Consider the following 25,112-nt stretch of genomic DNA (forward strand, 5'->3'; position numbering starts at 1 on the left):
AGCTCAATGAGCCAACATAATACTTATGTGCTTTTCGTAAGTTACAAAGCAACTTGCTCAACCTAGAGCAAGTATCCTAGGGAGATCTCGTGGGTGACTTCTGCATGCCTAAACACTTAGGCCTATTCAGAAGTATCTGTCGGAGCTACAAAAATCAACATTGGGCGTCTAATCTATGCACCTAATAAAGACAAATCATCAAAGTAAAAAGCGCATCGAAGGGGTGGAAACACAAGTTGAGGAAAGGGGAATATCATGCCACTATGAGTGCTCCCTCGTTACATCAATACACTCAAGACGTTAAACCCCCATTTGCTGGTCTCATGATTGTGGCACCTGCTTTGAAGGTTCTCCCACTTTGTGACCATCATTATCACACACACCTATGGATTGATGGGCCAACTTGGGACATGTCACTTCCCTTGGGCGCTGGAACCACCTAATAGGGTTATTGACCTAATCATGCCTAACATAGGTGAGGTAACTTGTTCACAAGTACTGATCTAGTTAGACATTTAAAGGGGAGTTTTCTGTGAAGATTATTGTGTTGTTCGCATTAGTTATGGTCAACTATGATGCTTTAATGGCTTTTATCTTTAATGATGGTTGATCTCACTTGATCTTGAAAGCTTTGTGTCAGGTGGTGTTATCATAGCAACAAAGATCTCTTGAGAGATGGGCATGACCCCCCCCCCCCTTCAACACCAGTCCAGAGGATGTTTTCCCCATTCTGATAGCAATTATGACACTGATGCTTCAATGTTGTCTATCCAGAGATGAGCTTTGGGATTTTAGATGTTTCCACATGGTACTACATCTTGACATGTATCTCTAGATGTTGAAATGCTAAGCCATAAAGCTTGGGCGTTGGACTGCTTGAAGATGTGCCCAGTTGGACCCAGGACGCCCCCAGGTTGGCCTTGATCCTATTTGATGGATGTCGCTTGTTTTTGAGCTCAAATGAGGATGATTTAACTTGGCAGGCCTTACACATTATGCTTGGACCCCAATGCTTGCCTTGCATGATGTCACATCACCTCCATAAGCCTTAGAAGGGTGAGATATGCCTCTTCGTGGATGACATCATGGTTGAGGTTACACTTTGGAGATGTACCCGCACAATTTGAGGATTTCTTGGAGTGACAAGCACTCATGGACCTATTCATCACTTGATTGATGGTTCTTGATCATTTTTAGAGGATGACGTCATGGTGGAGACCTTTATTTCCCACACTCATGGGCTTGTTTTTGGCATTTTGTTATTTTTTTGAGGAATTTTATGGCTGGCTTGTGACCTTTTGTGCTTGTTGAATGCTCAAATCAACGTTTTATGTGTTTTTGGTCCAGGTGGATATTGGTGGCCACCTGCCAAGTCCACTTGGACCCCCACCATTGTTTCTTTCAGCTTTTCAGTTTCCTTAATTGTAGCACAGTTTACTATTTTTAGCAGTTTTTCGGGTCCTGAACTTTCGGAGCTGTTTTGAGGCCCTAAACGACGTTTTTTTGGGAAAACTGGGAGCAACATGGGTCCATGGATCGATGTTGCTCTTCCCAAAGTTGTAGTTCTTGGATAGATCTTTCTAACGAGATATTGTGTGCGTCAAATGGAGATCATATGCCAAAATTACGACCCTGGGAAGTTGATGTACCAATTTACCCAAATGGGGCCCACAGTTTGGCATTTCAGTTTGGCTTTTCATCTTCTAGGGTTAGGTTTTTGGATGTTTAGGGTTTTCCATTGTTTCTCAATAATAAATAGGCCTTCAAGCCTCATTGTAACACAGTTCAGAGGCATGTAGCCGCCATATCTCTTCTTAGAGATAAGCTACCATCGCCCTAGCTGGTTTATTTCCATTGTTGTTTGTAAGCATATTTCAGTATTTTACATTAATGAAATGAAGTATTATTTCCGCTGCATCTCTGTGTTTATGGTTATCTCTGTAATTTGTTGCGTTCCTGTTTAAATCCAGATCAGTGGTATCAGAGCGGTCTGCTTTTTCTCTGCTTTTCTTTGCACGTTCCCAACAAGGTCAAGATATAAGGAGTTAGGGCCAATGTTGCAGGAAGCGCCCCCCCCGGATCCTAGGCCCGAAGCGCGCCCCGTACGGAAGCGCCCCCGGAAGCGCGCTTCGGCCTTTTTAATGCGCTTCCTGGAAATTAGGAAGCGCCGGCCCCGAAGCGCGCTTCGGATGGCGCTTCGGGCCTCCGAAGCGCAGCGCTTCGGGCCAGGAAGCGTGCGCTTCACGCAGCGCTTCGGAGCGCTTCCTCCAAAACCGCGCGCCCAAGGGAAAAAAAACATCATTTTTTTAATTTTTTTTTAAAGTTAACTTAAGTTAGCATTGAGGGGGTGGGTTAGGGTGAGGTTAGAGTGAGGTTAATGTGAGGAATGAAAAGAATAAAGCCCCCATTCATTCCTCATTTTCTCACTTTGAGTTTATGAGAGTTGGAGAAGAGAAGAGAGGAGAGGAGAAGAGAAGAGAGGAAAAGAGAGGAGAAGAGAGGAGAGCTTGGAGGAGTGAAGAAGGAAGAGCAAGGAGAAGGAGGAGGAGCTTGGAGCAAGAGCTTGGAGGACTTCATCTACAAGAGCTAAAGAGGTAAGTTCAAACCCCAAACTCCCTTATTTTTTGTGACAATTTTTTTGTATTTTTCTCCTCCCTCTCCTACTCTTTCCCATTGTTTCTACTTGCTCCTTTATTTACAGGTTGTCCACCACCTATATCCATATTCCAAGATGGTGTTCTTTTGGCTTCTATGTATCATTCCACTCTTGGTTTTAATGATGGCAAGGGTGAGGAATAGAAGGGAAGAAACAGAAGAGGACATTGGTGATGGTCCTAATATTAGTGACCCAATGTATGATGAGGAGGAAGGGTTTGAAGAGGAAGGGGATGAACTTGAAGGGGACACTGAAACACAAGATGGGAAAGCTACATCAACACCCTTGTGGAACTATGTGACCAAACTTGATGGGGGAAAGGGTGGTGGATCTTACAAATTTGTGTGCCCTCATGGTTGTCATGGAGGAAAACCATATTGTGGTTCATATACCCGTCTGAGGAGGCATCTTTGTGGGGTGCTGGACAGTGATGAAAAAAAGGGTTTTGTGGGGGTACAAATTTGCCCAAACATTTCAACTGAAGAAAGAAGAAAATACATCCAAATAGAGATGGCTGCACAACAAAAAAACAAGAAACAAAAAACTCATTTTGAATCAAGTGCAACCTCTAAATTTGGTAGTTGCTCATCTCCTCATGGTACTTCTGCAAGCTCTGGAGGTAGAAGAACAATAGGGGATTTCCTTAATGTTGCTGGGAGGGATGATGTGGATGGAAAGATAGTCCGTTTTCTTTGTGCTTGCGGTGTACCATTCAATGTGCTTCGCTCTCCCTATTGGCATGAAATGGTAAAGGCCATCAATGAAGCCCCAAAAGGATACAAGGCCCCCAACTATGAGAAAGCTAGAACAGTGTTATTAGAAAGAGAAAAAGCTAAGGTTCAAAGAGCTTTGACACGTTTTACAAATGAGTGGATAGATTCTGGGGTATCCATTGTATCAGATGGGTGGACAAATATTAGAAACCAACATTTGATAAATGTTCTTGGTGTTTCTTCTAGTGGTGCAGTATTTATTGCATGTCATGACTCCTCCTCCATCACTGCATCTGCACAAAACATTGCAGATCTCCTATTGAAATCAATCAAAGATGTTGGTCCGAATAATGTGGTTCAAGTGATCACAGATAATGCAACAAATTGTAAGGCAGCAGGAAAAATTATTGAGCGTACTCATCCACACATCTTTTGGTCTGGGTGCCTGGTTCACACATTGAACCTTTTGATGCATGATATTGTGAAACACAAAGATTGTGGGTGGATTGCTGAGGTTTACAGGAAAGGGAAGCAGCTCATTAAATTCATCACAGGGCATACAAGGGTAAACTACTTCTATGGCACTTACTCCAAGTTGCAATTGCTTAAAATTGCAAAGACAAGATTTGCTAGTTATTACCTCACCTTTAGGCGGCTAGTGAGGGTGAGACAAGCTTTAACTAATCTGGTGTGTGCTGAAACATGGGATGAAATTAACACTGACACAGAGGGTGCTAATGCAGTCAAGGACACTGTTCTTGACAGTTACTTTTGGTCACAGGTTAAATATGTTTTGCAATTCACCAAACCAATTTATTACATGATCAAGTTTGCAGATTCAGATCGACCAGTAATTGGGGAGGTGTATGAGCAAATGGATAGCATGTTGGGGCAGATTAAAGACATTGTTGAGCCTAGAGATACCACCTTGTACAATTATATTCGTGTAGAGGTGCAAAACCGATGGGAAATGCTAAATATTCCATTGCATGCATTAGCATATGTTTTGACACCTAAATACTATCATCCATCATGGCTTTCAACACCAGCACCTGGGGGGGGAAGCAGGGGAAAACCACACCAAGATAAAGAGGTTCACGAAAAATATATGGCTGCATTGAGTAAATTAATCCCTGATGAGGAGGACGCTGCATTGGTACGGAGACAGGTGAGCAACTATACGCTCAACACTGGTCCATTTGGGAGCATGCATGCAATTAAAGATCGAGAGACTTTTTCTGCTCTTGAGTGGTGGAACATGCATGGAGGGGGTACTCCACTTCTACAGAGTTTGGCATTGCGGGTGCTATCACAGGTGGTAAACACTTCTTCTGCAGAGAGGTGTTGGAGCTCTTATTCTTTCATCCACAGTGTTAAAAGGAACAGGTTGAGTTTAGACCGGGCAGAGAGCTTGGTTTATGTTCATTACAACTTGCGATTGTTGTCCCATTACTGTGAAGATGCAAAGTCTAATAAAGACTTGTTGATTTGGGACAAGAATCCAGAGGAGCCCAATTTGGAGGATGGAGTGTTGCGACTAGAGCAATTAGAAGATGCTCTTTTCCAGGTATGTCCATTGTGGTATGAATTTTCCAATTTTCCCTTATAAAGCATTTCTCTAATTCATGTTTTTAATTTTTTTGTTAACTAGTGTTTTTTTTTTTGCATGAATTTTTTGAGCGATTCTAGGATGATGATGACCGTGTTGATATGCCACCACCCCCACCCCCATCTGGTCCCTTGGTTCCTAGGTTCCATGGTTCAACACCAACAGCAGGGGGTTCTTCTTCATCAGTTTCAGTGCCACGACTTACACAGGCACCATCTTCTTCATTGCCACCACGTTCTATTCGTGGTGGAAGGAGGAGAGATTAGTAGATATATTCACAATCTACTACTTTTTGTCATAGATTACTCATTAGACTTGTAGACTTGTGAATTTGAATTTTGAACCTTTTTGGCTTGGCGGTGACCAAGTGACATATTTTGTAAACATTATTATTTGAATTTTGGACATGACAAATGTTGACAGTTGCTCACTTGCTAGATAAATCATAATATGCTCTATGTTTTATGTTTTATAATATGCTTAAATGTTTTATGTTTTATAATATGCTTAAAAATTTGATGTATGTTTGTAATAGCTAGAATATAGATGATTGTTGTACATACTAGTAACTACAATGGAATCATGGATGCCATATCTATCTTGATTTATGCAAAAATATGCATGTTTTCATGTCTTCTACAATTAATTTGGTATTTGGGATGTTTGTTTTCAGTATAAATGCAAAAAAAATATAAAAATATATATATATATATATATATATATATATATATATATATATATATATATATATAGCAGACGCTTCCGCGGACGCTTCGCTTCCTAGATTTTTGGAAAATGACGCTTCCGCGCTCCCGCTTCCGCTTCCGCGCTTCCGCTTCGCTCCCGCTTCGTGCAACATTGGTTAGGGCTTGAACTGGTCGAACCTTTGCAAGACCAGCCTTGAAAATCTCGACGGCCTCCCATGGCGGATGAAAAGAAATACGAGGGGGCAGGAGATCCTATCAAAATCTTGCTCGAAGAATCCCTCAAGCGACAAAGGAACGCGATGATGGATAGCTTTGCCCAGATCCTTCAGTGGCTACCCAGGGGCGACGCATAGGCTTCCAACAGCTACTCTGGAAACGCCACACCGTTTAAGGTACAAGTTAATTTTGAAATCCCCATATTTGAGGGTCAGATAGACGCGGATGTCGTCCATAAATGGTTAAATCTGCTAGAGGGTTATTTTTCTGTTCATGATTTTCCAGTTGGGAAAAGATTATTTTTGCTCTTCTCAAAGCAGCCCCCCACGTCAAGGACTGGTGGGAAACTTACTGCGAGCAGAAGGATGAAAGTACAGGCTCACTATTTTCAGCCGAACCCACTTGGGGTTCATTTCGGGATGCCATCAAGGAGCAGTACTACCTTATCGGTAGCTATAAGGATCAATACATGAAGTGGACCACGCTACAGTAGGGAAGGGACCAAGACGTGCTGGAGTTTACCAATATTTTCCATACCCTTCGCACAAAGTTGGGTATCAAGGATTCAGAGCAGCATTTGGTACTCAAATACTGCGGCTACCTGCACAAGTACATCTAGGAAGAAATAGAATTCCTGAACATCCCCTCGCTCGGCATGGCATACCGATATGCCGTCAAGGTCGAGAAAAAGTTTAAACAGAAGAAGCGAGACTTTGGATCTGCGAATCCGAAGCAAGGGAAAGGTGCCCCCAAACCGCAGAACAAAGGACAAAGCCAAGGCGGGGCGGCCCAAGACAACTCGCCAAAGCTGCAACTGCGTCGTGAAGCCGAAAAAGGACATGGGAAAGTGGTGTGAGTTCCATAAGAGCTCCACTCACAACACAAGTGAGTGTCGGGCCAAGAAGTCACTGGTGGCTGAGCTAAAGGTTTCAGAATCAGATGCATGTTCTGACTCTGAGTCAGAACCCGACAAGGGGAATGACAAAGGGAAGCAGATTATCGATGCGGAGCCCAATGCCACTGTTGCCACCACGAAGATCCAGAAGGAGGAACCCGAAGATTGAGAGGAGGAGGAGCGTCTCTTCCACTCCAGGATGTGGGTAAAGGGTTCCCCGCTTCAGGTCATTGTCGATAGCGGGAGCCAAAAGTACCTCATTTCGACAGAGGTCGTGAAGCGGCTGGGCTTACCGACCACAATGCATCCACAACCGTACACCATTGGGTGGCTTCACCAAGTGCGGGATCTTCGTGTGAGCCAGTAGTGTCGCTTTCCATACAACATCAAGCCCTTCACGAATGAGGTATTGTGTGACATTGCTCCCCTTGAAGTTTGTGATGTATTATTAGGACAACCATACTTGTGGAAGCGACATGCTGTGAATCAAGGTCCTGTGTGATCCAGGTGGATGTTGGTGGCCACCCACCTATCCCATTTGGACCCCCACGACTGTCTCTTTCAGTTTTTCAGTTTCCGTAATTGTAGCACAATTTACTATTTTTAGCAGTTTTTCGGGTCCTGAACTTCCGGAGCCGTTTTGAGGCCCTAAACGACGTTTTTTGGGAAATCTGGGAGCAACATCAGTTCGATTGCTCTTCCCAAAGTTATAGTTCTTGGATAGATCTTTCTAACGAGGTATTGTACGCGTCAAATGGAGATCGGGTGCCAAAGATACGACCCCGGGAAGTTGATGTACCAACTTACCCAAAACGGGGCCTACAATTTGGCGTTTCATCTTCTAGGGTTAGGTTTTGGGATGTTAAGGGTTTTCCATTGTTTCTCAACAATAAATAGGCCTTCGAGCCTCATTGTAACACAGTTCAGAGGCATGTAGCCGTCACATCTCTTCTCAGAGATAAGCTACCATTGCCCTAGCTGGTTTATTTCCATTTCTGTTTGTAAGCATATTTCAGTATTTTACATTAATGAAATGAAGTATTATTTCCGCTGCATCTCTGTGTTTATGGTTATCTCTGTAATTTGTTGCATTCTTGTTTAAATCCGGATCACCATGCTATTATTGTTACTCTGGGAAATAAGTTGTACAGGATACTGAAGATAGCACCGCATACCACCATCTCTTAGGTTACTGCAAAACAATGCAGTAAGCTCATTTCCAAAACCGGGAAATTTGTTTTCCTGATGATACGCCCTCAAGGAAAGAAGAAGACAGTGGCCACGACCTCCAGACAGGGCCCCTCCGCACGACAACTACAGATGGACAAGGTCGTGGAGGAGTACGAGGACATCTTCACCTCCCCCGCAAGGGTTCCTCTGCACTGTCAGGTCAAGCACTCCATCGATTTGACCGCAGGTGCGCCGCTGCGCAATGGACCAATCTATCGGCGATCCGTTCTAGAGAACGTTGAAATCAAGAGGCAGATTCAGGAGCTGCTGCAAAAAGGTCACATCCGTCCGAGTTCATCGCCCTGTGGAGCCCGATCGTGTTGGTACAGAAGAAGGATGGGACTTGGAGACTCTGTATTGACTATCGGGCGCTGAACAAGATCACTGTTCGTAATAGGTACCCGATCCCACGGATTGATGACCTCTTGGACCAATTGGAGGGGGCAAAATATTTCAGCAAGATCGATTTGAAGTCAGGATATCACTAGGTACCAATCGAACCCTCCGATGTGTGGAAGACTGCCTTCAAAGCCAAGGAGGGCTTTTTCAAATGGTTGGTTATGCCTTTCGGATTGACGAATGCTCCTGCAACCTTCATTAGACTAATGGATGACATCTTGCGGCCATTCACCAACTCATTTGTAGTGGTATACTTGGATGATATCCTGATCTTCAGTCAGAGTTGGGAAGAGCACCTCCACCACATTCGGCAGGTTCTCCAAACACTACGACAACACAAGTTATGTGCCAATTTGGAGAAATGCACTTTTGGCATGACCCAGGTTCAGTATCTGGGATACATTATTGATGAACAGGGGGTGCATGTGGATCCAACTAAGATCCAAGTCATTCGGGATTGGCCATCTCCAACCACTCTGGCAGAGCTCTGCAGCTTTCTAAGTCTTGCCAACTTCTACCGTAGGTTCGTGTTAGGATTTTCTCATATCACTTGGCCCTTGAGTCAACTCACCAAGGGAGGAGCGAAAGCAAAATTCTTTTGGTCTGAATCTCAACAGAAGGCATTCACAGAGTTGAAAGATCGCCTTTGCATGACACCAGCGCTCGCATTACCAGACTTGCAACAACCATTTGAGGTCGAGACAGATACCTCTGACTATGCTATTGGTGCAGTCCTTACTCAACATGGGCATCCAGTGGAATATCACAGTGAGACACTTTCAGACACAGTCCAGAAGTATCCCACTTATGACAAAGAGATGTATTCCATTGTGCAGGCCTACCGACAATGGAAGCATTACATTTTGGTGAAGGAAACGGTCATCCACACAGACCACCGACCCCTGCAGTTCATACAGATCCAAGGGAAATTGCAGAATGATTGCCATCAGAAGTGGTCCACATAGCTGCAATAGTTCCATTTGAATATCAAGTATAAGAAAGGCAGCACCAATAATGTTGCAGATTGCCTTAGTCGACCACCGAACATGGTGTTAACCACCGTGCTCAACTCTTGTGGGCATGAGACTTTTGATTGGCCACTTCTCTACAAAAGCGACTCAGAATTAGGCCAAATCCAGATTGCATGGAACAAGCTGCAACTGATCGGATCATGGACACACAGATCAAGCACACTCGCCAGCAGAATATCCAATTGTATTGAGTTGTCAAAGCAGGGCAACTCCTTCACCAGGGCAAGTGGCTCATTAGGGACCAAGTTCAGCAGAAGTTTCCTCATCTTATGGAGGAACTCAACCTAATGGGGACCATTGCTTCCTAAGGGGGGAGGGATGATCGAGGTGGATATTGGTGGCCACCTGCCAAGTCCACTTGGACCCCCACCATTGTTTCTTTCAGCTTTTCAGTTTCCTTAATTGTAGCACAGTTTACTATTTTTAGCAGTTTTTTGGGACCTGAACTTCCGGAGCTGTTTTGAGGCCCTAAACGACGTTTTTTGGGAAAACTGAGGTCCATGGACCGATGTTGCTCTTCCCAAAGTTGTAGTTCTCGGATAAATCTTTCTAACGAGATATTGTGCGCGTCAAATGGAGATCGTATGCCAAAGTTACGACACCGGGAAGTTGATGTACCAATTTACCCAAACGGGGCCCACAGTTTGGCGTTTCATGTTTTAGGGTTAGGTTTTTGGATGTTTAGGGTTTTCCATTATTTCTCAACAATAAATAGGCCTTCGAGCCTCATTGTAACACAGTTCAGAGGCATGTAGCCACCACATCTTTTCTCAGAGAGAAGCTACCATCGCCCTAGCTGGTTTATTTCCATTGTTGTTTGTAAGCATATTTCAGTATTTTACATTAATGAAATGAAGTATTATTTCCGCTGCATTTCTGTGTTTATGGTTATCACTGTAATTTGTTGCGTTCCTGTTTAAATCCGGATCAGTTTTTCTTGTAAAATTATGAAAATGACTTGTTTTCCCTCGTATAAATAGAGGGAGCTCTCATTTCATTTTCATCGTCATTCACTCAACACACTCTCCTCTCTTTGGGAGTGCGCATTAGTTCGTTGTCTTGGTGTGATTTGCTCTTGGAGAGGGAATATTGCTTGAAGTTGGTTTCCTAGGGTTGATTAAAGTGATTCTTGTGAAAATTTGTAAGTTTGTTGCATATTTTCCATATTTTTCATGCGATATTGTTTGAAGTAGGGTTTCTACATGTGCCATTGTTAAAATTGTTAAATTTATCTAGAAATCTTACTTCTGTATGGTATTGAAAATTGTTTTCCATGAATCCTTTAGGAGAACTCTGAGTTGTGCATGTTGAAAACCCACCTACAAGTTGATTTTCCTTTGTAGGACTTTTTTCAAACACTTGGTCAAACTTTGATTTCTGTCTCCATTAAAAACTTTCCCAAATAATACATTTAAGCTTAAACACATACAATCTGATTTTTATGAGCAGAAATACAAATGACTAAAATCTGATCTTTAGTTGTAGAAATAAACAGTAAGCATCACACATTTGACACAAGTATTTTGGGTAATGTACCTGGAAAAACCTCGAAGGGAAAACCAGTGACAAAGAGAGTTTTTATTTCTTATAAGAGAATTTTACAGCATTAAATAACATCAATTAAATCAGCTTATCTCTTGTAGAATTTGTGCCCAAAATTTCCTTGGTGAAAGTGTTGTAGTTGTTCCTTGAAATCTTGGAATAGCTGCCTTGACTTTCGTACCCTTCACACTTACAAAATCATACCCACACATAGCTTGCCCCTAGAAATTTGTGCCCACAGGCCCCTCGAAATTCTAGCCTCTGATTGCCTCAAAATTCAAGCTCTAATGGCCTCAAAAACAATGCTCAACCACCCTTGAATTATGTGCACTTTCAGCACAATAAATGTGTAGTCTCTCCTTGGAATTAACACCTAAACGACCTTGGATTTTGTGCCTTCTCTCTGCAATAAATGTGGCCCACTTGATAGCATTTAATGCAGCCCAATTGCCTCAGAATTCCTGCTATCCTTCCCTCGAATTCCATGCCTGTTCTTACCTTGGAATTCATTCTGCATGGCTGTTGTCTTTACAACTGTCCGTGTTGTACTTTTCCCTTCTCTGCTAAACTTCTCCCTTGGCTCTCTTCCTCTTGTTCTCCAAATCTCATGAAGAATAATGTGCCTCTTCACTCTCCCTTTCTCCTTTTATTTCACTTTAATAACCAAAATCCCTAACTCTAGATCTCAATGGTTGAGATTAAATCTCAACATTTCAAGATCAATGGTCATGATTTAATCTCACATTGGGCCCACTTAAATCACTTAAGTGGCCTAACTTTATAAAGTCTCTCTGCAATAAATGTGGCCCACTTGATAGCATTTAATGCAACCCAATTGCCTCAGAATTCCTGCTATCCTTTCCTCAAATTTCGTGCTTGTTCTTTGCCTTGAAATTCATTCTGCATGGCTGTTGTCTTTACAACTGTTCGTGTTGTACTTTTTCCTTTTCTGCTAAACTTCTCCCTTGGCTCTCTTCTTCTTCTCCAAATCTCATGAAGAATAATGTGCCTCTTCACTCTCCCTTTCTCCTTTTATTTCTCTTTAATAACCAAAATCCCTAACCCTAGATCTCAATGGTTGAGATTAAATCTCACTATTTCAAGATCAATGGTCATGAATTAATCTCACATTGGGCCCACTTAAATCACTTAAGTGGCCTAACTTTATAAAGTCACTCACTTTATAAAAAGTCACTTTTTAGCCATTAAATAAAAATGTACACTTCTCAACTTTATAAAATCACTTTATAAACTAAAGTTCCTAGAGAGTGAAATATGCTTGGTCACTTTTGCATGCTAGGCACTTTCAATGCAGAAGTACCTCTCGAGCTATAAAAACTGATAACTCTCCCTTACCGAGGGAGGTACTTCTGGTTCCTCCACAACTTGAATCTGTCTTCAATCCCATCTTATCATCTGTAGCAGCTCCCTCTGAACCTGAAGCTTGTCCTGCTACCTATCCTGAAACCTGAGTTGAGAGCCTACTAGAGCCAACCATGCTCCAAGGAGTCCTACCACACTCCTCAACATCTCTCAATGCCATGTCATACGAACTGAGTCTCCTGACAGTATTGGAAGAATCGCTTATCCTAGTCAATTGTCCGTTCTTAGTAATTGCCACTGATCTTGAATCCAAGATCCCCTCGGATCCACCCATAGGCTATCTCGACAACCTGTATGACTGCCCCTGTTTGATGCCAAGCATTGGTACTACATCCAAGGTTGCTCCCTTTGAAAATAGAAGCACCTGTCCATTCCGTAAAAAATGCTATATCCATCATCCTCCAATGCTGATACCGAGAGCGAGTGTGCCATCAGTCTTGGAACAATCAACATCGTTGTTACCTATAGAAATTCTCGTGACTCTAGTTGGAATCTGACACATCTAACCCCCTTCACTGCATGTGCGGTGCTAGCTCCATAACTCATATGGAAGTCTGAGCCTGTCTTTGAAATATTGCGGAACACTGACCTCATCCCCGTCATGTGACTGGATGCTCTATTTTCCACTAGCCATAACTCACTGCCCTCATACACAACAATACTATTGTCCAAAATACAGGTGATAAGAGAAAACTCTTTCTCAGATTTCTTTGCAAAGTCATCAATCTTAGTTGATGCTACTACTGTTGCTACTTGTACCACTTTCTTCTTCTTCTTGTATGGACATTGGCTTGCATAGTGACCAGTCTTGTGACTTGCAAAGCATTTCACATGCTCATGTTCTTCTCAAAAGCAAATCCCCCGCTTCCCTTTACCTTAACTTTGCCTTTTCCCTTAACATTTTCCTAGCAAAACGCTCATGCAATCCCTGCAATACTGCTGTGTCAAAATCTGCACAGTTTCCCTAAGACTCCCGACTTTGTTACAATGTTCGAAAAGCACCTACAAGCTGATTTTCGCTTGTAGGACTTTTGTCAAACACTTAGTCAAACTCTGATTTTTGTCTCCAATAAAAACTTCCCCATATAATGCATTTGAACTTGAACACATACAATTTGATTTTTATGAGCTGAAATACAATTGACTAAAATTTGATCTTTAGCAGTGGAAATAAACAGTAAGCATCACATGTTTGACACAAGTATTCTGGGCAATGCCCCTAGAAAACCCTGAAGGGAAAGCCAGTGAGAGAGAGAGAGAGAGATTTTATTTCTTATCAAGAGAATTTTGCAACATTAAATAACAACAATTAAATCAACTTATCTCCCTTGGAATTTGTGCCCAAAATTTTCCTGGAGAAAGTATTGTAGCTATTCCTTAAATTCCTGTACTGGTTGCCTTGAATTTTGTGCCCTTCACGCTCAGAAAATTGTACCCACATGCAACTTGCCCTTAGAAATTTATGTCCACAGGTTGCCTTAAAATTTGAGCTTTAACAACCATAAAAACAACGCTTAGCCACCCTCGATTTGTCTACATTTTCAGCTCAATAAATGCGCAGTCCCTCCATGGGATTCATGCCTAAACAACCTTGGATTTCATTATGCAGCCCACTTGATAGCATTTAATGCGGCCCAACTGCCTTGTATGTCTCACTATCCTTGCCTCAAATTCCATGCCTGTTCTCTGCCTTGGAATTTGTGCCGCCGGGCTGTTGTCTTTACTGCTGTCTCTGCTGTACTTTTCCCTTCTTTGCTAAACTTCTCTCTTGGCTCACTTCCTCCTCTTTTCCTAATGTCATGAAGAATAGTGTGCCTCTTCACTTTCCCTTTCACCTTTTATTTCTCTTTAATGACCAAAGTCCCTAACCCTAGATCTCGATGACTGAGATTAGATCTCACCATCTCAAGATCAATGGTCATGACTTATTCTCACATTGGGCCAACTTAAATCACTTAAATGACTTGACTTTATAAAGCCACACTCACTTTATAAAAATTCAGTTTTAAGTCCTTAAATAAAAAGGTACACTTCTCAACTTTATAAAGTCACTTTATAAAGTATCTGTCAAGTTATAAAAGCTAACAGTGTATTTCTTACATTTAAAATATCCCTAAAAAGAAAGCCACTAGGGTTTGTAAGTAGATGCCCTTGCCATCTCGCCCTATTCAAAAAGGCCTTCCTCATTGAATCTGCCGTACAAGACTCCTTTTGCCAATTAGAACAAGGCACTAGTCTAAGTGGTGTTGATCAAACTCTCTATTTTCATTAAATTTTCTTTCTTCTCTCTTAAATTTTAGATATCTAGGGTTAGAGATTATTTGAAATATTGCTAAAAGTGTATTTTCCTTTGATGTGTCATTGTTATCTAAATGGGAAATACATTAAAAAATTGTCGAAACGCAAAAAATCTAGCATTTATTGCATGTTACATTTAAAACCTATTTCTAGGGTTGATGCCATCTTTCTATTTCTGTTTTATGCATGTTTCAGTGATGAAAACCCTATTGGAAACACTAAATCCATCATATCTAATTGAAATTCTTGATCCTTTATTGATTTTCCTTTGTAATACTTTTCTTTCGATTGTTATATGGCATTGTATATCCCATCATTGAAAATCTGCAAAGCTCTAAATTTTTTTATTTTTTTATTTAACTAGAACGAGAATTTTTGGAGAAACAGTAACTTCGAAATATCGACTGCCACTATTACACCAGATATAACTATTTCATAAACGCCACAAATAGGCCAGTTTCAACATGTCTCTAGAGACTTGAATCCATGTAGTTGGGAAAACAAATTGCACCAAACCTGCTTGAGCTAAGATCCTTTTGAGTACAAAGCTCTAACTTGTAACAACCCTATAATTTAGTTTAGTGGTCTACAGATAGAGTGCTGGAACTTTTATGAAGATTATCCCATCCATCCAAGCTTTGCATCTATCACTTTGAACCATTCTTATTGAATATTCTTTAGGTGATCCTCATACGGAAGCCTCCCTTGTGGTTTAACACCACTAAATGTTGGAATTTGGTTGACATTGATGTCAATCCAAGTAGCAGCCAGAAGAAGCCCCACTTTTGATGAGGAAAATGACAGGGAAGATCTGTGTTTTTGCAAGCAAGACCACCAACATTTGATTGTTCTTGTCATGATGATTCCAACGATAGGTGGCATGCCACATTACTCCCCACAGCTGAGGAGATATGCCTAGTCAAAGTTGGAGGCCCGTTGTGTGGTCAAAGTGCCCCAAAATGAGATGTTTGATGATTGATTAAATATTGACTTCATATTGAAGAAAAATTAATAAATTTGTGTGGGTCTTATCTATTGGCATTGTTCTCATTGATGGAAAAGGAGCAAGGTGTACAAGTTATATCTAAGTGCAATGATATGTTTGTGTTGCTTGATATGTGTGATATGTTGTTGAGCTGGCATGATGCAGAAAACCTGGCGGTTCGAGAATGAATGTCACTAAATCAAGGTACATAGAGGACCTGGTGCTCTTGATTAAATACAAGTTCCATACCCTAGTACATGACAAATCCAGTGGAAACATTGTAATCCCCCCAATCCTAAAATCCTGAAAAAACTGATAACTCTTCTGGATTTTGAGTGAGGTTTAAAATTCTAATTTCTCGATATGAAATCCAATGAGGTCTGAACCACTCTCAAACATCCCAAGTCATTTCGTGGTAATGTTAAAAATTTAAGTAATCCTTTTACTTAAAGAATTTAACCTTACCATGAATTGCATATAGATACTAGGGCCATAGGCTTGAATATTAGGCTACCCCGCTAAAAAAATCTCATTTATTTGAAAAAAATTTGTGCTTGGAACATCTTTGTGAATTTTTTTTTACGAAGAAAGCTAGGGAACAATTTTTTATTTTATTTTAGTTTTTATTTTTTATTTTTATTTTTATTTTTATTATTTATTTTTATTTTTTTTATTTTTTTTTTTTGCGAGAACATGTTCCTCGGGTCGCTCCTGATGCACTCCCGTTTGGAGCACACTTCAGGAGTAGATGTGGGTCGAAAAACCCAAATTTTCCAGAAAATGAAATGATAGAGAATTGTTTGTGGGTTAATTAATCTTTTCATGTGTGATTGATCTCTTTGGCTTATTTCCGCTGCATATTTTTAATTCTAGAAGTTAAAGATACTAATGATTTTATTTTTCAATGATTCGATTATTATTTAGGTCAATAAATAATAAACTAGGGATTAATTTTGGGTAAATAAATAATAAACTGGGGATTAATTAAATTGCCATGAGAAAATAAATTTCGCTGGTATTAGATATTTAACACAGTAAAAAGAGGAAAACCCTGCATTGAAGAAGTGAATTAGGGATGAATTAAAGGTGCATTTGAGGGAGAGAGATGCCCAAGCTTGATTGTTATATACATGAGATGCACAAATGCACATCAAAAATAAAATATGCCAACCACAAGAGTTTGCAAAAACATTTGTATTAGATAGCCTTAGCTCAGTAATTAGAAATTATTATTTACAAATGATGCTGTAGTTGTGTATTTAAATTTTTAACACAATTCAAGAAGGGTGTCTTCCCAAGAGGGGTTATGGGTCTACATAATTTGGGTGCTCTCACCAAGAGGGTTAATGAGCCTACATATGAAGGTTGATTAGGTCATGCTTAACCATAATCTAGTATCAAAATAAATGATGGCTTTAGCTATAATTAATGTCTAACCAAATGTAGTAATGATCCAATATGAGATAGCCATGGCACTGCATGAAGGTAAGGTTGTTACAAACATGTTCAGTATTTATATTGAGATATATGTATATTAGGTATGCATTGTGTATATGTAGAAGTATTGAATTGATTTAAAAATCTTGTCACCCAAGAGGTTGTATTATATGAAGTTGAACAAAACATGCAAATGCTTCTTAATGATCTAAAATTATAACTAAGTCTTGTCTAAATTTTGTACGAATTACTTGTTTGGATGTTTATATGGGGAATTTGGCATTAGTGATATGTGATGGATTAATTATTACCTGTGGCTTATAAGCTTTTCTAAACATATTTGCAGGTCATCATCCCGATCTTCATCTTGTCAATTGGAATAATGCAAGTATAGACATATGGACACATTCAATTGGTAGGGTTTCAAGTCTCTTACAATGCTTCTGATCACTGTTGATAATATCGGCGATATTCGGAAATATCGCGATATTTTCGGCAAAACGATATATCGCTGAGAAAATATCGCGATATTTTCAAAATATCGGAAAATATCGGCAAAATATCGCGATATTTTGAAAATATCGGCAAAATATCGGCTATATTTAAAAATTTGAAAAAATTATTTTTTATGCTTGCCGATATTTGCCGATATTTTGCCGATATTTTCGCCGATATTGCCGATAAGATATTTTCTAGACCCTCGCCGATATTTTCCCGATACCGATATTATCAACACTGCTTCTTATAGATCAATCCTGTTTTCATGTAATTGGAAATGTCAATGAACCTGGATATATGTCTGGAACTCCTCATTGAGGGTAATGTTCTTCTAATGATGGCGAACAATTCTTGAGGAAGGTTGCAGTTTACAAAGGGTTCTCAGTTTTTGGATGCAAAATACCCATTAAAAGATCAAACAGAGACTTAAAACCATTCAAAACTCATTCTTCATGGTTCGAGGAGAAGAAGAAACACCGAGTGTAATGTTATCTTTGGTTTTCTTATAGCTAGTCCCAACTAAACAATCTGCATAAAAATGACAAAATGCTTCACTTTGGAGTAATTCATCCCTTGTGAATGCATACAATCATTATAGGATAAATGGGAGTGACTTATAATGCTGGCATTATACGGCTTCAAGTCAAGAAAGAAAGCTTCAATTGGTTGGAGGGTAAAGTGCCTTATCATTGTTACGTAAAGGATTCTCCTCTGCCATAATCACTGCATTTTCATAGGAGTGTATATTCAAGGATCACAGATCAGTGTCCCAAAAGGTGCATGCCTCAATGTCAGATTTCAAATTCTAGCAGAACTCAAACTCATTCTAAAATATATTGACACCAAAGTGAAGCAGTTAACATTTGTCTTCAGACTTTATTTCTACATATTGGAAAATTAGCTGTTTTACTTGCTGCAATAGGTTTCATTCAACAATCAGAAGTATGCTTGGGGCTCCTTGGTCCTTGAACATTCTACTTTTCCATGTTATACTGATGTAGTTAACATGAATGGTGTTTTGTTTCTTGTTTTCATGTTTGATCCAAGCATATTGAGATCTAATACCACTACATTAGAGACAGGGTCACAGGGTTCTAAAGGGAGTTGTGGTTCTATAGCACATTCCAATAGATCAGTGAGTTGCTGATATTTTGACTAAGACCCTTGCAAATGGGAAGTTTGAGATGGTCAAGACTAGCTTGTTGTGGTGTAGAATACTTTCCTCAGTAAGATGAAGTGTTAGGGTGTGTACCTTGAATAGTCTTCTATGGGGTAGAGCATGTACAACAAATCTTTGCTTCTTCTATTACAATAGTAACAAATCTGATAGGTAGATGATGGCACAACAATAAGACGACCAGAGGGCACAACACTAAATTTGCCTTCTAACAGTTAGGGTGCATGCATGCATGCATGTGCAAGCTTTAAATAGGACAAGGACAGGATAAGGTTATCCTTATCCTTAATCTCCAGTTAAAGTAGATAGCATGCTAAGTTGAGTCTTATTTCTAGCAATTTTTCTGTTTTGGTGTTTGTCTTTCAGTTGGGGCATATATCCCAAGGGAATTTGAACTCTTTCCTTGGAGTGCACTACCTCATCCTCGTGCAGATCCATAGATATAGGAATTATATCTAATTTTGAAAAGTCTAGTATGGCTTCCTTCATCTCTATAAAAGAAAGGTAGGTTCTGGATCCGTAATAGAGTTTTTATGTTCAACCATTAGCAATTTAGTGCTTTCATGTTATAGAGTTTCATTTCAAAATTAATGACAGATAGTTACAGGTTTTGATAGTCAGCTATTGAGTTTTGTTCTTTGTTTTCTACAGTATGTGTTTATACATTCTAATATTTATTATTTATTACAAAGTGTTGTTTTGAGAGGTTTTTTAATTTAGGCTGTTTAGTTTCTTGTAGGAATTAGTTTATAGTGCATAATTTGTTTCCCAGGCTTTATATAATTTTACAGGTATTGCCTTACAACTTTGTTCTTTGATTTCAATGTCGGTATTTTTCTCCTATGGAACATATCCATGTATTGGTTGTCTCTGGAGTTCTAGTTTGCATTAAACTTTGAACTCCTTTTTTCCTAGCTCGTGGCTCTTGGATCTCTGTTGTGTTGGATGTGTATTGTATTCTTTGTATGCAGACTTTGCAACATCCCAACGAAGGTTGGGGGCCTAATTCTCCCCTTGAGGAATTTTTTTAGGTTTGTATTTTGCTTTTTTGGCCAATGGTTTCAGACCATTGTAATTTAAGTTTGGTTAAGGGATTGGGTTTTGATCTAATGTGGGTTGTGGATAGGGTTGATTGAAGCTACAAAATACCTAAATATTGGATTGCGAATGGTCGAGTGTAACACCCTCCTCCCATATCTACCCAAGTAACCGGCCAACTGGTGTAAACATGTGACGAGAGGCTCCTATGATATGATTTAACCTCCTAGGTATCCTTAAGGAAGTGGAATTGATGGAAACCCATCAAACATACCTCCCACATCAGAGACAACACTCCCAGGGGCCATCCCAACTGCACATGTATCATGCCCCTAGGTCCCACTGAGTTTTTAAGCTATTAAACCTTTGGACGCTCCCATGCTATGGGCATGCTAGTATTTAGAGAGCTTTAGACGGTCCCACAAACTTGCATGCTTGCGTCCAGGGACTCTTTCTAGCAGCCCTGTGCCAGAGTCCGCGGGATTTAAGACACTTTTCAAGCCCAGAATTCCGGCCACTACCCATAACTTGCTATAGCTTCCAGAATCCATTAAACACATGATGACAAGACTAATAAACCAAAAATTACCTCTAGGATTAGGCTTGAACATCCCCAATCGGGACTGACATTCTGTTAAACATTTGGCATCAATACAATCTACAGGTTTAGGATACAAGATAGGACATGAATGACTGGAAACTCTTACGATACATGACAAGAAGGATCACCACCTTCTCCCTTGAACTGTTATAACATCAATTAGGTCTTGCATCCATTATCATTTCAGTTACAAGTAAATACATGAAATAACCATGACAATAACCAGTCATATAACCATGCTTATAACCAACATTAAATCATGAAAATAATAGTGAGATATCAACCATTAAATCCACATTAATAAGTACAAAAGCAAGAGAACTTAGCTTTCATTAAACATAGGCAAATCTGACCAGGTTCGGGTTTTCCACGTAGCACCCGATCGTAGACATGGCTGAACCAAATCTTTCTTTCAACCAGTCACCCCTGTGCTACATTCCGAGTATGAATCTGGGATCTCATGGAAAAACCAATCCAAAAACAACCAACGGAATCCATAGGTTAAACCACCTCCACCCTCACTAATCCTTGATCACACCAAAACCGATACTCTGATCACAAAACCAAACCGAACTTGGAACGCCATCCGAAATCCTTCACTATCCTTGAGGAATTTTCCGTCTCCTTGTCTCTCAGGCTTTACCACAATCCAATCCTGGATCACTAGGCGCTAAATTGAGACACCAATCTCTTAGGCTTTACCTCAATCCACACGGGATCACTAGGCCCTAAACTGAGACTCCTCTCTCAGGGTTTACAGTGTATCCCGCCAAAACCATCAAGGGATTCCTAGGCCTTTGTGAATGAACCTTGAGACCACCTCTTCCCCAGATTCCGAAATCCACCCCGACAATTCCAAAGCTCAAAACCGAGATCAACATCCCAACACACCATGGCATCTGGAAAAAGGCAAGGCTAGGCTAAAAACCACTGTCATAACCCGACAAAACCATGCCACCGATAGCAAGAGAACCATACAGCAACATGCAAAGCTAATCATGTCAAAACCAGCTATGAAATCACACATGCAATATGTTACCAGCAAGTATTCCTGCTGAAGCTGCTTGATCCTGCTCTTTCTTGCTTGATCCTTGCTTTCCTTCCTTTCCTTTTGCTTGCTTTTTCGTCCTTGCTCCAAAGCTAGAGTGCTCCCAAAAAACTATTAAGTGTCCAAGAGTGTGAGAGAGAGAATAATGAGAGAGCTCCAAAACTGAACTAACCAAGCTTGCCAACTGATCTTCAGAAGCCTTTTTATCAATAAGGCCTTTATTTTCTTCAATTTCCATTATTTTCCTCAATTTCCTCCTCACATGCAACCTGTGACCTTTCACCTTCCTTTTCTCCTATTTTCCTTTATTTTCATAAATAAATGTGCCAAAAATGCCTTTTTTTCCTTTGTAATGCCTTTGCCAATTTCCTTTAGCCAAAAACACATCTAGTGATTCCCACTAAGATATCTTTGCCCAACATGCAGCTTGGAATAAGTGTCCCTTACCCATGGTCTTATTTTGCCTTGGTTAACTTTTATTACATGAAATTTTCACCAGGGCTGTTACATCGAGTTAATACAATGAGATGATAGAGGTGCAACTCTTAGGTTGGCTTTCTCAATTAAGGTTTTCTAGGTAACTCTTGTGAATATAGTGTGAACGTGGTATTGTTATTCTTCTGTTTTACATGATGTTAGTATTGCTTTGCTTGCACACAAGTTTATCAAATTCTTCCTGTTAGAACAACACATCATTGGTCTTCTTCTGTGCATCAGTTTTCCCCTTGGTTCTACTACAGTGTTGATTGTGGAATCTTGATGGTGATTGGAATTCTTGTCTTTACTTGTCTTCTCTTCCTTTTGAACTCTTTGCAGCAAAAAAAAAAACCTTTTATTCTTCTAAAATTTTCCTTAAATAGGCACTCACTAAGAATGATGAGAGAGCTTCTCTTAGCCTCTATTTCTGCAAGTTGAGAGAATTTAATTTGCTTTCCCTAACTCACTCATTCCCTTCTGTTTTTCTATTGGATAGCTCCATGCATATCATGCAGCGTCTTCAAGGAACAATTGTAGTTTAGTTGGTCTTCCCCACTGCGTCTGGTCTGCGTGCCAACCAATTACATCCCTACCATGTACTAGTGTTCTTCTTGTCTACTAAACTTTGTAGATAAGGTCTTCCTATGTTGTCATCCACGATGTCATTCAAGAGTCATTGACTTCATTGTTTTTGACTTTGTTGTTTGCTTGTAAACAATTTTTTTGTCTACCAAATGTTCCACAGATTTTGAAATTCTCGATGTTAATGAGTGGTTTGTTGATGAGGACATTGTGGATGAATCCTTTTGTTGAAAGATCCCCTTGTTGATAGAGCCTTTGTAAAAAAATCCCTATTGATGAATCTATTTTTGACAAACTTCATTGTTGATGATGCCTTTATTAATGAAGTTATTGTCTATGATGCCTTTGTCAACGACTCCCTTTCTTTTTTATTGTATCCTTGTCAATAATGCCTTTGTCGATGACATCCTTATCAATGACTCTTTACCCTTTCTACTCAGCCTTTTTTAAACAAGTTTTCTTCACCAATTCTTTACAAATCAAGGCTCTATATTTTTATAAGTACTTAATTGATCATAGAGTGCATAGTTTTGCACTTGTTGCAATCTCTCCTCTTGTTCATTAGTGGATGCAAAACTATAATATAAAAAACGCTGGCCTCACATGCATCCACCATAAGCACTAACAAAAACTAACAAAAAATGTTGGTTGTTTTACCCACCAAAATAGGTAACTTCTTTAGGAGAAATTTTTTCTTTCATTCCTCACATCCAGCCAGCTAGCCATATAGCCCTTGACAACCACTACTAGTTGATGATCTGCCATTATATCTCTGCCACTTGCATCATCCATATGCTTCTCACCCATTCGGTAAAAAGCACATGGATGAAGGTGAGCTTCCGTTCAAAAGGTACTTTATTCATTTTGTAATCGGGTCCTTATGCTTGTTTGTATTTGGGCATTTGATGTGGATTATGGGGTGAACTAGAAGAAGGAGGGGTTTTGACCATGATCTTATTCTCTCACCTTAAATGGGCAGTTAATTTTCGATCCTAGTCCAGTTGGACTTCCCCTAACGGCCCAATGGGTATAGGGGGCACTTCTTGGGAAGCCCTAACTGAGATAACATAGTTTTGTTTATCCCTATTCCATACTTTTCACTTTCCATTATGCATTACAAGCCTTTATCTCAATTCCATTCTTCGGGTCAATTGACCATTGGTTCTATGAGATTTGGCACCCATACATCCTCATACCTAGGTAGGGCCCAAAACTTTGCCCTGGGAGGTTGATGTAGCTAAAAGAAAAGGACAAAGGATATTATGGCCACAAGACAAAATCAAGATAATGAATATCAAAATGCAAAAGATGGTCGTGACATACAAATTAGCATGTGGGAAAAGCCTAGCATGAGCTCTACCTCACTCGTTATGGCCATCCCTTGGTTTTTGAGCACATGTTGCTCCCTTACATCATAAAGGGAACTGTTGCATGTCCCAACGTTGATGAGCAATGAAATGACTCATCCTTTAGGGGTAATATAGTTGCAATATCATTGAACACAAGTTCTAACCCTTTGAGTTATGAGCAGTAATACAAAGAAAAATCGAGAAAAAGTAAAAGGCACACAAGAGGGGTAGAAAAACAAAGGTCGAGTTGGTAACTCATGTGTCCATGATTGCTCCCTCCTCACATCTATACAGTCAAGATGTGGATCCCCATCATGTTGGTCCCTTTGGCCATGACACTTAGCCATGAAGCTTTTTGCCCTCCATGTCATCATTATTATTTACTAATGCCTATCAATTGAAGGGTGGACTGAGGAAATGTTACTTCCCCTTAGGGGATGGAAACACATACAATTATCCTTTAGGCGCTCCTACCTAGGGAGGAAACACCATTGCGAGTTCAAGGCCCTAATTTTGGAAGGGAATCCTTATTTGAAGTGTTAAATAGCCCATTACATTCACAAGCTTAGTTCAACTAGATGCAGTAATGATCATTGTCCCTAATGATTGGTTGCTTTAACTAGACTTTATATTGTGATTTTCAGGTGGTTCCACAGTCCATGTCCTGAGCATTTTCTCCACAGATACCGACCTTCTGAGAAGATATTGACACTCATAGGTGAAGCGTTGAGAGCCTTGGGCCACTGAGCAACAGTAGCACATCACACATGACATTGGGTACCTCTTGCACTCAGGATGTTTTGCCACATTGCATTACATTTGGTGATGCACTTGGATCCAACGTGCCCCTAGGCTGGCCTTAACACCATATGAGGGATGGTAGTTGATCTAGGGCTCAGATGAGTATGGTCTCACCTTTAGAGACTTCGAAGGGCTAGTAGCACCTAGAAATCCCTCAACATTGGAGCAGAGATGGACATTATGGGCATTTGGAGACACATGGAGACCCCTTTATGGTGCCCCAGTTGGATTTTCGGACCACAGAGAACTATTGATGACGATTTGAGGGCCAATCATCAAATCATGACTTTTAGATGCTACTACATCACACTTGGCACCTTGTAGTATCAATGCTTGACATTTGGAGCATATTTTATGGATGATGTCATCCCTAGAGGCCTCACAATTCACACATGGGTTTTTTTTAGCATTTATGTCTAAAGATAGTGGGTTGGCTTGTA

The 25,112-nt window shown here is 40.2% G+C and overlaps 1 protein-coding gene across 3 annotated transcripts in view; it reads left to right on the plus strand.

Moving 5' to 3' along the window:
* The window catches only part of LOC149246640 (pterin-4-alpha-carbinolamine dehydratase 2, mitochondrial-like), a 158,883-nt gene that overhangs the window by 97,203 nt on the left and 36,568 nt on the right, over window positions 1-25,112 (plus strand). For 2 of the 3 annotated variants that reach the window (XM_089457987.1, XM_089457986.1), the window contains exon 5: window positions 17,448-17,516. The exons of the other annotated variant lie outside the window; for it this stretch is intronic. In XM_089457987.1, coding sequence (XP_089314113.1) covers window positions 17,448-17,516 — 69 coding nt within the window. The remainder of the gene's footprint in view (window positions 1-17,447; window positions 17,517-25,112) is intronic. 3 annotated transcript variants of the gene reach the window in all.

The sequence above is a fragment of the Pinus tabuliformis genome, chromosome 7 (genome assembly GCF_031772625.1).
Source record: "Pinus tabuliformis cultivar Carrire ecotype Pingquan chromosome 7, CPIR1, whole genome shotgun sequence".
In the NCBI taxonomy this organism is placed as follows: domain Eukaryota; kingdom Viridiplantae; phylum Streptophyta; class Pinopsida; order Pinales; family Pinaceae; genus Pinus; species Pinus tabuliformis.